Source organism: Buceros rhinoceros, unplaced genomic scaffold (genome assembly GCF_000710305.1).
Source record: "Buceros rhinoceros silvestris isolate BGI_N320 unplaced genomic scaffold, ASM71030v1 scaffold3473, whole genome shotgun sequence".
NCBI lineage: Eukaryota > Metazoa > Chordata > Aves > Bucerotiformes > Bucerotidae > Buceros > Buceros rhinoceros.
In genome coordinates this window covers 4,435-20,627 of record NW_010405199.1, presented here as the reverse complement: position 1 = coordinate 20,627, position 16,193 = coordinate 4,435, and the positions used below count along the sequence as shown (strand labels likewise).

General features: G+C 38.9%; 1 protein-coding gene across 1 annotated transcript; it reads right to left on the bottom strand.

Moving 5' to 3' along the window:
• Positions 1–546: 546 nt before the first annotated feature.
• On the bottom strand, positions 547–15,959 carry KATNA1 (katanin p60 (ATPase containing) subunit A 1). Its single transcript, XM_010133625.1, has 10 exons — positions 15,786–15,959; positions 14,506–14,663; positions 12,011–12,194; positions 10,373–10,494; positions 8,886–8,991; positions 8,388–8,546; positions 7,122–7,248; positions 5,448–5,582; positions 4,443–4,569; positions 547–881 (listed from the first exon to the last, which is right to left on the bottom strand). Exons 1-10 carry the CDS (start codon positions 15,954–15,956, stop codon positions 683–685), a joined length of 1,488 nt encoding a protein of 495 aa, XP_010131927.1. The 5' UTR covers positions 15,957–15,959; the 3' UTR covers positions 547–682.
• Between the last annotated feature and the right edge of the window lie 234 nt (positions 15,960–16,193).

The window sequence follows — 16,193 nt, the reverse complement described above, 5'->3', positions numbered from 1 at the left end:
CTCTTACCAAGTAATGCAAAAAGAGAATTTAGATTTTACGTGTGTGACTCTGCATCGCTGCTGGCTGCACAGAACTAGTTTAACTGGCTGGGTGTATTTTTATATTACTTAATAAGCCCGTGAGGATTCTACCCCTTGCTTAAACTTCAGCTGTATCTATTGACTTAAGTCGCACGAGGGTTGCTGGTCCAAATCTCAACCTTTGTGCCGGTTCTTTATCAATACATTAGAAACAGTTTAAGGGTAAGTTTCTGAGTTAAGCTCATCTCTAAGATGAGCTAGCAAAACCATCTACGTGACTGCATCTTGTTCATCGATTTTCTAGTTCTTAGTCTCCCTTACTCACTTAGCAAGGCTAGTTTGGGGTTTTTTTGGCGTAATAGTTATTTTTCAAGAGTAAACCCTCTGATGCAAAAGTTCTAGTATTAAATTTAAGTCATTTTAAAATCCTGAAGACCAAAGCAGATCCCATCAGTATCTTTTGCGTTTGAGAAAAATGGGTAACTTTTGAGCTAGTCCAAAGAGATCTAGGCAGAATTTGCATTTTAAAAAAGAGATTTATTGAGACATCTGTTGCTCTTAATTTACAAAAGTTAAAAAGAGCACGCAGTGCACTGACACACTACTTATTACTTCTAAAGCTGTTTTAAGACGTAAGGTGGTTTCTTCAAGATAAGAGAACTCAGCACGATCCAAATTCAACTATCCATTTCTCATATTTCTCAATGTCCGCAGCAGATACAGATTTAGAAACTTTCTTCAAAGCTATTTCAAAGTCTTCCATAGTTGTTGGCATGTGCATTTCGTCTCGGGAAAGATTTCTTATTTCTTCTGGTGTCAAGCCTTCAATACGCCTTCTCATGGCCATCAACGAGGCATCTCTTTTAAGGATGGAAAAAAAAAAAGTTACTCAACACCGTATGGCAAGTTCCTTGGTTTGAAAGGCTCAGCACAGCATTCCGGTTAAACTGTTACTTTGAAAAAGAGACAGTAAAGAGTCGTAAAGTTTTATGGGAAGATCTCCAAGTGCTTGTACAACGTACAATACTATGCTATCCGTATTTTTCAAACATGGATTTATCCTCACTGGATCTTTGAAGAGCTACTAAGGCAGAAGAGGTGAAGACTAACTGGTTTATCTAATCCCACTGCACACCTAGGATGTAGCTGCTGATTATAGTATTTTTAAACAGGAACAAAGCAAACTAATCGTTTCACCCCTACATACAGGAGAAGCAGCTGGAATGTTTTGAATGTTTTCTGCTCCAAACAGGAATACCGCTTCAAAGAAGTCAGGAGTCAACAGTATCTACCTCCAACCTATGTACATTCACAGCTAAACACTGAACTACAAAACCTGTTCAGCCTGTAGCTCCTCAAACATCTGGCTTCAATAAGCATTAAGTGTCTTTATAATTGTGCCATTTTCTTGCTGCATGAAGTTTGACAGCATTTGGATTTCCAACCGTGGTAACAGTAGCAGCAGGTGATGAGCTGGTGAGGTGATAAATGGCTAACACCAGAAGGCTAAAGCTCCTGCAATTCATTGTTGTATAGCTTATAATAAGAAGAAAATGCTACTTATTTTGTCTAGCAGTGAAAAAGATGGAAGGGTAATCCTGGTGATATCACGACAGCATATCGTATCACATTAGTAGATGGGAATCCAAAAGGAGAACCTGATACGTTGTCTTCTCAGAGGATTTAGAAGCATGGTTTCAGCATGTTCTGCTTCAGTTCCACCCCTCCCCCTAAAGGAAACTGTAACAATTATTTTGTAAATTGATAAAGTCTGTCAGTTAGCAATTAGAATTCCAGAACAACCCAAAAAAGCTGTCTTGTTGAACTTCACCGTAGTCAAGTATGACCATGCTTTGCTGTTGTATCACCTTGTGAACTGAAAGCCAGTGTTACACAATGGGGTGGGGGAGCATCCCATGCATCTAATTTGCGTCCAGACAGTAGTTTACAAAAAAACCACAGTAACAACCCAACCAACGAACCAAAGACCCCATCACACCTCAACACATCCACAAAATTCAAGTGCAGCTGCCACTGCTGCACTCTCTGTACACTCTCCTGTAAAGTCACTTTACCGACAGTCACTCCAACACCAGCTCTCAGCGCTTTCTCAAATGCACTGGTAGTGCTTGGAGAAGCACCAAAGCTTCTTGTATTAAACACAGAATTAGAAGCCACCCACTGGAACACGCAGCAGGGGTCAGTTCCATTCCAAAGGCCTTTCAACCTTCACAGTCCACTCAAAACGACGATTCAAAGTCGGTCCATGCTCACATCTTACATGCAATTTACATGCAGTTTAATATTTCTTAAATGTCTTTTTAAAATAAATACCTTCATATTCCATGATTATATGTTGACTGTTAAGAACTGAACTCAAATCTCTGGTTTTCACTCTGCCTCAGCAAACTTTGGATTTCACCTCAAATTCTCTAAGGTAGGAGAATAATTTGAGCAAACTAGAGTTTTTGGTTCACTTTTTTTTAAGTTTTGCTTGTGTCACCAGCAAAGACCCTTACAGTCTGAGGTTTGAACTTTACTATGTTATATACTGTGAGTCTGAAGCTCACAAAAGCACTTTGGCATCAGCCATATGTCTTTTTGTCTCAGTGTAAATGAAACAGTCATGTCTAAGATCTGCTTTTCCTGACACCACTAACGAAGTGTAACTATACATAAGACTAATGTGAGCACTTTCTTAATAATCTGAAATCATGCACATCCCAACCCCAGTCGGGATTTCTGGTTGCTCCATCTCAGTCATCCCTAAGGAGACTGACACAAATGAAAGACTTGTGTGTTTCTTTGTGGGGTTTTTGTTTCTTTGCTTACTTGCTTTGGATTTATTTGGCTTTTTTAGATAGTATTTGTACAAATGGATTTTGATAAAAAAAAAAGCAACAGTGTGTACACACACACACATATACATGACGTTAACGGAAAAACATTACAAGTATTCTGACTTTTCAACAAGTGTGCTGGAATCCAGTATTAAATTAACTACAAATAATGAATATTGAACAGACTGGAGGATACAAACAGCAGCTAAAACGCACAAAGCAGCAGGCCAAATCAACTCTCTCTCATGTAACATGAACCTATTTGCACAAACTCCTTTCAAAGTGCAACCAGCACCAAGACTGAGCAAAAGAACACCACAAATTCATCCCACAAACCTACAAATGAAATCAACTTGCACAAGGTTGATTCGGAGCAACTAACTCATCATTCTTTCCCCAGACACCAAGTGAGGTTTGTTGAGGAAATAGTACTGAGGCTCTGAACTTTAGTTTGGCCTTAGGCGATCCTGCTGATGGAGCCTTTGGTGGCAGTGTGGCACACAGGCTGCTGGCACTCATCGCTGCGGCACAGTATGCTCTCCTCTCAGCCTGCTCACAAGTCTTTGCAGAGACGTATTAGGAATCATGCAAGAAACAGATCTGCATTTGGGGAAAGTAATAAGGAGGTGTTTTTAATCCAGATCAGCTCTCTTATCCTTTTCAAAGTACAGCACCGCAACGATTGCGTTGGCACAACTAGGAGCTCAAGCCTTGAACTGCCTCACCACTTCAGTGCTACCTCCGAAGCTGAAAGCACAGTTAGACAAGTGTTTATTAGATGACAACAGCGCCTGAAGAAGTTGCCCTGCTTTGTTCCTTACTGCTGATTCCATAATTTGCCATTGCCGCAACTGTTCCAGGGCAGATCTTTACTGCCAGTCATCTGGTTTACAAATAACCTCTTAAAAGATCAGTCCTTTCCTTCCCTTTTCAATTTTGGAAAGAAAAATAAAAGGGGGAAGGGCTAGAATGTATCTTTTGCTGATGTTTCAGGAATCGAGGTTATAGAACAGGCCCAGAAATGACTCTATGCCAACAGTACTGAGGAGAAGGGCGGTGGAAGAGGTAGAAGGAAACTCAAGTCAGCCTCATCACTAAAGCCAACGTGCTGAGTACTCAGCTCTCGCACAGTCACACACCACAGTTTACCTTCTCTGTGCCCCGAAGGAAGAACACGCCACATTCTTTCTTGAGTTACTGTGGCCTCTGCCACTGTTGCCTCTGCCACACAGATGTTCTGTTGAAGTAGTATAACCTCAGTGGAGTGACTCCAACTCTACAAGTTGAAGTCTACCACCCTGTGGATATTCCTCACAGAAGGAATTTGGAGTACATGGAAGAACATGGAGTTTTACCTATATTATACCTCATTTAGTGTACTGTGTTGCAACTGGTCTTCATCATTGCTATATGAAAATAACCAATGGAAATCTAGGTAAATATTAATGCAATATTTCACCTATTAACCATATATAAAAGACAAGTTACAGCCCGCTTTTACCCAACAACTTTAATCAAGTAAATTAGTTACTTTACAAACAGTTTTCTCACAGTAACACGAACGATGCAGTGTTAACATACCTGCATACATTGGTGATGTCTGCACCTGAATAACCCTCCATTTTCTCAGCTATATTTGCAAGGTCAACATCAGCAGCCAGTTCCAGCTCTCGCAGATTTATTCTTAGGAGTTCCTCTCGACCTTTGGCTATTCAAAGAATAGAAAATTGAGTCTATACAATTTGCTTTCTGAATAGAAATAAGGAAGAAAGGTAAGAGGGAAGAATGTGAAAAAGGATATGCTACAAAGGTAAACGTTCAATGTTTAGATTTAACCTGGTGTTGCAGAACACTGGGTGGCAGTGTGGGCGGTCGGAAGATTGCTTACGTGCTTACGTTACAGGAATGTAGTAACCACCCACGATGGGTGAGGCTTCTTGGGAGATTATATAACCCTGTTCATTACGTAATAAAGTGCCATTTTTGCATCCTCTACGTTAGAGAAAGTGTATAAATGACCCTCAACGGCAGAGGTCGGGTGCCAAATATCACAAAAAGTTGCCACATAATGGTGACGTCCGACGTGATGAATGGCGGCCACGGCAGGTTCCACAATGGCGATATGGATCGGTCGACCAAGGTGAAAAAGACTTTTTTATGTACTTAAAGACTTGGGGCGGTAACGACTATAAATTAAAAAGAGGCCGCCGAGGCGTGCATTCCATGGATGCTTTCACCAGGGATTACTTAAATCCCGCAGAAGAATTTTGCTCAAGGACGGAGCGGGATGCAGCAGCTTCTGCGTAAGGCAGAGGGGCGTACCGAGAATTTGTGTATTATTAATTGTGCTGTGATAGCGGTCTCTGTCGAATAGGCAGGAGAGAAAGTTGTTTTTTAGATCTTCAAAGCTGCCTGGAGATTATTTTTAGAGACTTTAAAAAATCCTTCAACCTGGTCCTGAACTTACAAATTAATTTGCATACACGTATCAATTAGATTTTTAAATAGGGTGATAAAAACTGAAGAAATACTGATGAAAATTAGATTGTAGTCTTTCAAACCACTCCTCTCCCCAAGTCTTCATACCTGATGGTAAAGGAATGTAAATTCTTTTTTCTAGTCTCCGTCTTAGGGCTTCATCAATATCCCAAGGAAAATTAGTAGCAGCAAGTACCATGACCATCTTGGAAGGATCATCATTTTCAGTAGCCCCTCCAACACCTGCATTGGAGAAAAGTAAAGCGTACATATGTTTTATGAGACTTCATGTGTAGAAAGAACAATACCCACAATTCTGTAATAGAATTAATATACGCAATAGCTGCTCTATTGCACTTTAGCAAGTCCAGGTGCGATAGAGTTCAGATTTTCACCTATATGACAGCATGCAAGTAAAAATGGAGGCTCAGTTTAATTAGGCTCAGAAGTTCCTCTCTACGGCTGGATCAGTTTTACAGCAGAGCTGTTCGTATTTCTGCCATTACAGTGTTTGAATTTTCACATCCACATCCTGTAACAGCACCTGAGGAAAACCAAAACAACTCACCAAAACGCAAAACCATCACCACACCAAGAAACAAACACCCCTTCCCTCCAACAGTATTCACTAACAGCCTCGCAAAAAGCAGAATTACTCCTCTACAAAGTTCCTTCACTTCTGAATTCGGGCCAAATGTTTCATATGTGCAGGTGGATTCTTGCAAACTGCTGAAGTGAATGTTTACATTTGGTGGACTGAATCACAACTCTTCAGAGGCAGAGAGAACACCTCAGTCTCTAAAGTACTGTGAAACTGCTGCTATATGAAGATGTTCATTCCATCAAACTTGCTACTCTCTGCGTTTACTGTTTTTGCTTATAATCGTGGGATTGGGCTGTGGAATAGCCACTGTACCTAGTCTGCCTGAAAATTTGCATATAAAACAGCATTTATGAACACTCAAGTAGAAGGACTTCAAATAGTTGTTACTAACAAAATTAGCTTGTTATGAGAACAGTATTACAGCTCTGCTGCTGTTTGAAGTCAAACATAAAAGGGTACCAGTATCAGAGAACCAAAAATAAATATACAAATCTTCTGACTCATGGAATTCTATCACATTTTACTCCATAGACTAGCTCTTTTCTGTTGCTCCTTTCCTTCTCCCTTCTCACCAGGGTATAAAAAGAATGCCTCTACAGCAAATTTGCACAGTGTTACCAATTTTTAAACTTTGTTGATTTATGAAATATTAACCAAATAGCTGTAACAAACTCCGTGTCTTGAAAAGAAAACTCTCCCAACCACTTCTATAAAAAAATTACCTTCATCTTTTATTTATTTTATCTTCGGGAGAAAAAAAGAGATATCCCAAAGAGCTAAATGTAATGATTGCCTTTGAAGTTTGAACTGGAACAGGTGACGGTTCTTTTGAACCACGTTCTACTTGGTTTTGGAGACGTGAGTGATTTGCTAAGTAAAGACTGACAGGAGCAAGTAGTTTCTTCTGCAGTTTTGAAATCTTGTGTTTTCCACTGAATCACCATCATTCTGGGTCAGTAATACAAGGTCACTGCTCAGATGCTAAACCATTGTTAAAATAACTGGTATCTTTTTTCCTTCCACACTGACAGTTGGAATAGTGCACTTTTGTATCTTTTCACCCTAATATTATGTAAAGCTTTCAAACAAATTGCTTCTGAAGAATGAAGTGGTCTTTTTTTACTTTCCTCCCTCAAGATTCCTCCAGTCCACCACTTCCCAGTGATCAGGTTATTTACCATCCATCTGAACTAGCAGTTCTGCCTTCACACGTCGACTAGCTTCATGCTCCTCTGACGTCCCCCTGCGACTACAGATAGAGTCTATCTCATCAATAAATATAGTTGTCGGGGCATAAAATCGAGCCTAAAGAAAGCAGAAGATAAAGCAGAAACTGAAATGGCAGTCTGGTCACATTTAAGAAACAGCAGCATATTCAGAGCTGAGTAACGACACATTTACCCCAGCGAAGCAGCTCGTCAGTGTCAAGCAATAGCTAACCCTTCCCTCTCTTTGACCACTTCACTCAGCTACAGAGCAGCTGTGCATTCATTAGTAACATTTGAGCAGAACAGCTTCTGGCAAAGCCCTACAGTTGTTAGGACTATAAACAAATGATTAATAAACCAAAGGCAGTTTTACACATTAGGAGTAACATTCATAACTGTGAAAGTCATCACTGAATGCTTGAACAACTCAGTTAAAGTCTTGATAAACATTAAGCTAGGGCACCATGATAATGGAACTTGTCCAAGAGGCAGGTCAACCGCAAAGCAACTCTAACCTTTCTGAAAACAAGAGAGGTCCAAGACAAGGATCTGCAACAATAAAAGCTATTGTCCTACAGCAGCCGAGATGCTGTCCATAGTGTATATGTATTTTTGACGGATAGGCATGGTATCAACTCATTTAATATGCTCAAACTATATTGCAAAAGATCTTTTTTATTTCCTGACTGTTCTGACTACTGTAACTGCAACTCTGCTGCCCCCTTCAGTACTGGGCATCCTGACAAACACTGCATGCAAAGCCTGGTAACATATGAAAAAAAGGCTGAACCTATTCTGAACCAATTTCAGGTGGTGTGCTCTGAACTCAATGACAGTTTGGAAGTCCACTTATTTTAAGAACAAACAAAAAACCCCACCCAAAACAACAACAACAACACACACACGGCCTAAGTAGGGTTCTCACCTAGAAAACAAATTTCATCTCCAGTTTTCCATTCAAGTACATTCTACAGCACTCATCAGCTTATAACACCCTATCTTTCAATGTAACAAGCTAACCCTGAAAATAAAGACACCTCATTTTTCAGCATTTATAACGCTATTTAGGAATAACCAGGTCTTGAATGAACATGACCAAATCAGAAGGTCCTAAAGTGTCTGAAGCTCAAAGAGCAGTTTGTATATGCTGTGAGTTCAAAACCTTGGCAAGGTCTCGCTATTCCAGAAGTAATTCTACTTTTTCTCTCACTATTTGTATTCAGAAACTTCAATCACCATTTCAAACAGTAGACGAACAAGTTTCTCAGATTCTCCCCTGTATTTTGAGGTGAGCGTGGAAGACGAAACATTGAAAAAAGTAGTCTTGCATTCAGTGGCTACAGCTTTTGCCAGAAGGGTCTTTCCAGTACCAGGAGGACCAACCATCAGTACGCCCTATTAAAATGAGAAAGAACCACTTTGAGGATAAGAATCAAAGCACAGATGATTTTACAGTGTGTTTAACAGTGTAATATTAAAATACTAGTTGTAAACTTTCCCTTGAAAAGCTATTCAAAGTTAAGTAATTAATTACTATTATTACTTGCAATGATATAGCTGAAGACAGTGTATTTATCCGGCTGACATCTTTATTTTGTTAGTATTATACTATAAATTTTGTTACTAAAAAGTGGAAAGAATTTACATAAACTGTAAAACAATGGAAATTTCTTGTTCTGCCAAGATCCAATCTCAGAATCCTACTTATGATCACAAGATCAGATTTTTTCATACCTTCCATGGTCTTCTAATTCCCTTAAAAAACTCTGGCATCCACATTGGTAAAACTACAGCTTCCTTAAGCAGCTTTTTGGCTTCTACTAAATCAGCAATATCATCCCTGGCAAGAAAGAGAAAGTTGTTTGACAGATTCAGACAGGCTGCAAAAGAATCAGTCCACAGCTCAAAACAATATGCAGTTAAACTTATTGTTATATAACAGCTCTTCCACAATTCAGGAAAATGAGCTGGATTTATTTACATTCTAGTGGCAAAAGCTTAAAACAACTACAGCTCACGTATGGCTAGTAGATTCCAGCTGGATGCAAGAGCAGTGAGGGTCATATTAACTAAGCCACGAGAGCATTAGTCTGCTTATTCTTTCTGTGAATAAGGCAAGTTGGTTAAACTCATGCTCATTGCAGATGACGCTTTCTTCTCTTGCCAAGAGGTTGGCTGTCCCTGAAACCTCAATACCATCTTTCATCATTACAAGAACAATTACTGAAGACTAGTAAATGGAGTTGAATTAAAAAGAATTTTTAGAATTCTTTTTCAGAATTACAAATGTGTTAATTTTTAGATACCTTATAGGCTGGTCTTATTTTCTTGAGGGTAACTCTCAAGGCATTCCACTTAATGGCATGTGCCCAAGTAATATTTTGGATTCAAAATGTATCTATTTGCAGAATTAATTTTAAATCTGAAGTTGTCATTTAAGATTCAATATAAAAACTGAAACATATATTTACATATGAAACTGAAATACATGACAGTTGCATGTACACAAAGTTGTTTGTGAGATTGCTCAGGTTTTTTTTAAAACCTACTGTATTTGCCAGAAGATTTTTGCTCATTTAATGCTTACAAAAATCACCTAAGCTTGGAAACATATGGAACACAAAACGACCTTTGTATAAGGTTTAATATTTAACACATTTATGTAAAGGTACTGGCATATGGTTCTATGTTTATACTGGCAGTCACATCACATCACGTCCAACAAGATTTCAAAGGGTTCATGTATTGACATAACTTCTTTGTTAATTGGTTTTCTATCTTGGTATGCCTCTGGGTAGCAAAACAGGTTTTTAGATTAAGAGACTCTTGCGGACACTAGAATCTTATACATTGCAGAAGAGTGCCTCAAAAATGGATTTCAGGACTTAGAAAAGTTTGAGAAGCTTTGTATGGTTGGGTTGGGCAGGGGTTTGTGCAACCTGATCTAGGGAAAGCTGTCGCTCCCGTGGCAGAAGGGTGGACTAGCTGATTGATCTTTAAAGGTCCCTTCCAATCCAAACTATTCTGTTAATCTATGGGTGGAAAAAAAAGTCATAAAAATATTCAACTACACAAGAAGTTTAGTTGCCTCTTTAATGAGCGAAGAAAAGCTGTAAGTACTTTTTATATTCAAACATACGCTAAAATACTTAATTCTTGTCATACTATATAAGAGGAAAAAGAAACCCCTCAGAAAGACTGGCAGCAGTATTTAAACTTACCATCTAATGTTGGGATTCTGAGATATGATATCTCTTTCCAAAGCTTCTACTAAATCTTTATCATATCCAGTACTATCAAATTTCTTTGGTTCAGACTCTGAAATCTCAGATGCAGATTTGTTCTACATATAAAAGATACAACAATGTAAATACATAACAATGGTTATAAAAATCCATTAGTAGCTTAACAAGTGCACAATAGCATATTTCTAGAAGGTGGCAACATAAACCAGCATGAAAATTATGAAGGATCCATATTTCTGCTGCACTGCTGGACCTACATAGTTCACCCAGATTTCCGCACTGCCTTGGTCCCAAAGCCTGACTGTACTGACTGATGTAGTTTCTCTGCTTTACTAGGTAATCAAAACTGCATACACCTACACCAGTGTAAGTGTTAGCTGCTTCTCCCAGAGAAGTCAAAAACTGAGACAGTAGCTGGGCAGGGGAAATTATGCTTGAGACTGGATCAGAAAGTGCCATGCTGAGCTAGAGTATCCCAAATTCTGTAAGACTCATGAATATGCTATATATATGGGAGACACACAGAAAAAAAATTAAGCAGGACTTCCAGATACAGAATGAACAAAGGCAATCTGCAGGAAGATCACTGAAGTAAGAAAGAGCTAATTAGCTGATACATAAGCATGGCCAAGACAGCAGAGAAGCAGCTCTGCAGTGAAGCGGTTGCAAAGCTACACAGTTTAAAGGGCTCAAACAGCAGAGACCATGCAACTGAGAGGAAATAAAATGCACTAGACATACCCTGGTGGTTTTTTTTTATACACTTAACAGCAAGCACTAGTGATGACAGAACAACTGTAAAAAAGAAGAGAGACCTATCCTGTCTCTGTGTGTGCATATCCTTAGTGAGAGAGGATTACCACTCGAAGACAATGTCATTGCACTCCTAGTAAAAGCAGTAGCTTGCACAGGTAAATAATTCTGCCCTTGTTTATAATATTCCCACAGACCATGACGCCTTGCCACAACACAAGGCTGCTGAAGCTAACAAACTATTACATGGATATTTGATTTATTCAGACTCTGGAAAACTATGAATTTAGTGTTTTCAGTATAATCTCTTGTCATCAGCTAAATTTATGGTGACCAGAGCACAAGCAAAATTTAAAGCACTCCGACTGCAAAGAATAGATCATAGATTATTTTCTCTCATGAAGCATGTTGGGGTTTTGTTTGTTTTAAACCGAAGAGAGTCTGGAGCTACTATCAGATCTCAAAAAAAAAAGTAAAGGTCTCCCTTTAACATGAAAAAAATAATGAAATGCCCTGGAACAGGCGAGTCAAACTCAGTCTAAAATATACAAAAGCAATTGAAGAACCCACAAGGGCATCCCATTTGAATGAGCTCCATCAGGCTCAGTTTCAGTAATTCAGTGGTATAATTTTAAACAACTATCTTCAAGTTGCAGCAAACAAGCCCTCCAGATGAGGGTTTTTTAAATTAATCTGTGACCAGGACTGTCCATAAAGCAAAGATACCTTACAAGGTGAAATTTAAATCAGCACACTGATTGAATTTTATATGCATCTAATTTTAAAACACACTCAATATTAAGAAAACCAAACTGTCCAAAGTCGAGTTTCTCGACTTCATGAAGTTATTTTCAAGCTTACCTTTTCCTCTTTTCCTTTATTTTGCTGATCCTTTTTTTCCCGGCTGCGGACTGCCTTCCCTTTATCATTGGGATTTCGAGATGATGGACGGTGAGAGCCCCTGACAGCGGCGCTTATACGATTATTGTGACCTCTACAATCACTGCACGAAGCAGACTGACGTTTTCTGGGTCCTGGCGAAGGTCTAATTAGTTGTAACATATGCAAAAGCCTCAGTGTAAAGTCACAGGTGAGCACTACGTAACCAAATCAAGTGGTTACAAACTGAAAAGCTGTTTTGCTCAAGATAAAAATCTCTACATCAGAAACAAGACAGATCTTTTTCGATGGTCACTAAAAATCCATTTTCCCTTTGCCACAAGCTCAGGGCTCATTTGCTTAAAACAAGCTCCTTGCTTCGTATATTCATAAATAAAATTAATCCCAGTATTATGAAGCTTAGGAAAAAATACACAAAAAACCCACCCGAATATATTTTCTCCTTATCACAATGGTCCTCACTCTCCTATGCAAAGAAATATAAAGGTTTTTTGGGAATGACAGTTTTATTTTCACTTCCATTTAACTTCCCTTTTTGAGAAAGGGAATGAGTATATGAGGCCTCCAAGTTGCTTCAAACTAGACTACTTTTAGAAGCATGTACGAATAAGCCAATATAATGATTGGTACTATGAATTTCTTTTTCAAAATTAATTTTCTTCCTGATACAAATCCATCACTCTCACAGATATACTTTTTCTATAAGCCTTGCTAAAATTCCAGCATTAATAAGCTATCAGTCAAGTTTATTGTCAGGGACATTTCTAGAGAACAGAAAATGGAAGAGTCTGATGTGGAGAGCATTTACTTGAACTAGAAGATGTGTTTTGACATATCATTCAAGATATAACAGGATCCAGTATCTTCATGAAGTTGTCTGTGATTCACAGCAGCAAGGTGGTCAGAACTGTACGTATCTCTTTAGGGTGAAATGCATATTAGGCAACATGAATATGCTAATGACTAAATCTTATGGTTTAATGTATTTTCACTCTCCAAATGCCCTATCTACCAACCCATACTTTTATTTATGAACACCTAGCCACCTCTGAATTCCACCCCAAAGCTCAAATAAAGGAACAGTGAGTACGCATCTAATTTCCACCTGAATTTGTGAGTTCTCTTATCTCAGAACAGGAATTCACTGTGGTTATTTCAACACTACGTGGTCCAAGTTTCCACCGTGGCTCTTTCGTATTGCCACAATTCAATACTTCACCAGCTGGCAAAATAAATGGAATCGAAACAGTTCTCTCAAGCCTTTCCCTTTTTAGAAACTTAAGTTTGTGTATCTCTTCTCCAGGAAGCTTCAAAACATTAGGAAAGATCTAGCTTCCCGGAAGGTTTGAATGAAATTGGCTAGCAGTGTTCCGAAGTTACTAAATGAGGTAAACAGAAACAATGTGATCACACAAGACCCACGTCTTTCAGAAGGAGGGCTTAAAATAAATCAATTTTTAAAACAGTAAAAATGTACCCATAAAGACTGAAGTTATCCATCTCTGAGAAACAACTTCTCAGTTCAAAGCCCAAAGAACAGTTTGGCTGTACAGCTAAGCTGGTCTAATAGTAATTTCCTGTCAAAATGCGCAGTGCCATGTCTGCTTTGCATGCACTCCTGTTCCCTCCTTCACGCTACCACTAGCATGTGTTAGACCCTCCGAGTAACCAGTTCAGATAGCTAATCTCAGGAAAAAACAAAACAAAGCCAAAACAAACTAGAAAGCAAAAACCCAAAACACAAGCAAAAGCCAAACAAACTAAAAGCCAAACAAAAAACCTACTAGCCCCACAAAACTGTCTCATTTGCCAGTTTAGCACCCTGAACCAGCTAATCAATGCAAAAAAAGAGAAAAGCGGAAAAAAAGCCTCAGGCAACTGTGGAGGGCAGGACTATCCTTTCAGCAGCAGTTACACAGGTAAACCACGCTGCAAGGCCTTGGTTTCACACACACTACTAACCCAGCATAACTCAAAACTACTGCTGAAATAAGCAGGCTTGCCTGCAGCTAGCTGCTGGCTCCCACCCCTTCCCTGGAGCTTATGCTACCCTCGCTGACCAGTTCGCAAAGGAGATGAGGGAACCGCCTGGCTACACAAAAGGAACGGAGCTCGGACACTTCTAGATTTTACTGTTAGTCTGATAATATGTCTTCATCCTTTTCATAGCAGCTACAGGCAGAATCATTTTAAAGTTGATGAGAAGATCAATATAGAAATAGAGGATTCCACGGAATAACAAGTTTATCTTAAGTTGGGGGGGGAAAAGCCCCCAAAACACAAAAACTTGACATTAGTCAAGCCTATATGAGATAGAAGTCCCAGAACGTTCTGAAGCAGGCTGCTGGTGCGTTAAACATCTCAGTTCTAGAACCAAAATGACACAGGAGCAGGCTGACGTCAAAGCACGCTTTGCCCTGATTAACATTAATTTAGGTCTTCAGGTTTCCTCTTACCTACATTCAGCAGGTACTGGCAAAGACCAGACTTCTGCATCATGAGCTGGTAATTCTTGTTGTGAAGCTTTCAATGGAGTACTGTCTAGTTTAAAACTCTCTAGTGTTTTCATTATATCTTTCACATGCTTAGCCTCCACACTTATCTCCTGCCAAACCTGATTAAAAAAAAAAAAGAGTAGATTAAGCACATTGCAAATAAGTTTGTAACAGTCCTCTGTTCAATCCTGGATGGATTCCACAAGGTTTCACAAGCTACCCAATGCTACTTTAACTGACAAGAACAACACACATCAGAAATTAAGAAGGCTTTTCTCCTTTCCTCAGCACATTTAAAGAATAAACAAATAGATTTTGGATTTAACACCAAAGACACTTTTGATAAATTTTGCATATTGGACAAGCATGACAGAAAAGAGCACAACCTCTTAGACTGAATGTCAATGAAAAAAATGATGGTTTGTGTTAAGGATAAATTAACATGGTAGCCACAACTCAGTTTCTATTAAGGATCAAAGTCACACTACTAAAACACTAGAAGTTTATCAAGAAGTTTCCACTAAAACATAGTTGAGGCATTACAGAAAGCACCTAAACTTGAACAGATGAGAAACAAAACAGTATGTCTTATGTCTTCTTTTACTGATATATTTAGAAGATAACAAAACACATAACTTCTGGACCAAAGACAAGCCAAGAGCGTATCCTAAAGTAACCTTGGGCAGTTATAATGCCAAAATACACACTTCTAAGGTAAAATAGAGCAGGCTAATTACGGAACCTCCCCAAAATGTTTTAATCATTACATAGCACACACATGCATGTTGTAGGGTGGGTAGAGAAACATAAGTAACCAATCAAGTGTCTCGTGCTATTACAAATAGCGTGTGCCCTGCAATGATAGGTGTGCTGGCTGTTGTTAGACACCTGGTGCCCAATTCTGCAGAACAGAAATAAAGACAAATATCTCAGATCAGTGTGTTGATTGGTTTCCTGCACAGTGGGTGAAAAACCCTGCTTAGGGACAAGACGGAGGCACGCATTGGCACGAAGCTGACAAGCCAGACAGTACACTGGCTCCCCAGGGCTGTGCTCCATTGCCTGTTTTGTCATCGTCAGAGCAAGAAGTCATAAAGAAGACTTAAATAAGTCCATATAATAACAAAAACTCCTATATGTAACAGCACTACAGAACGGCGTAAGTATTTTTCATACTTTTGTTTACCGTAAGATACTTTGATACTTTTTTCCACAAAATGTCCCAGAAAAGTACTATTTACCTGTTGCCATTTCTGTTGCAGATACGTATCTCTGACAGAGTAGAGGTACTTATTCATTTGGTCAAGAACTCCCTGGTAGTAGACCATTGCAGAGTCGTAATTTCCCAGTAAGGCATATTCACGGGCCAGCTTTACATTCTCACTGATCATAACAAGGCTCATGTTCAACATGAAGCTGAAAAAATAGGAAATACTAAGAAAAAGAAAAATAAAATCCTAGGACCAGCACACACATTTGCAACTATTTTCTTACGCTCATTACCTCAATGTCATACCAAAATACAGAAGCTGTTAATATACTGGTTAGAAAAAGGTCCCAGAATGAATATCATCCATATAAAAAGATAATTGTTTCTATATTACTAGAAACGAAACTTTTCACTGCACAGAATGCAATGAAGACTCTGT

Coding starts and splice junctions, on each gene's coding strand:
- KATNA1 (XM_010133625.1), bottom strand. CDS start 15,956: ATGTTGAACATGAGCCTTGTTATGATCAGTGAGAATGTAAAGCTGGCC. Junction 7,249..8,387: donor TTCGTCTACTGTTTGAAATG/GTGATTGAAGTT, acceptor TGCTTTCTTTAG/GCTCGATTTTATGCCCCGAC. Junction 5,583..7,121: donor ACTGCTAGTTCAGATGGATG/GTAAATAACCTG, acceptor TCTCCAATGCAG/GTGTTGGAGGGGCTACTGAA.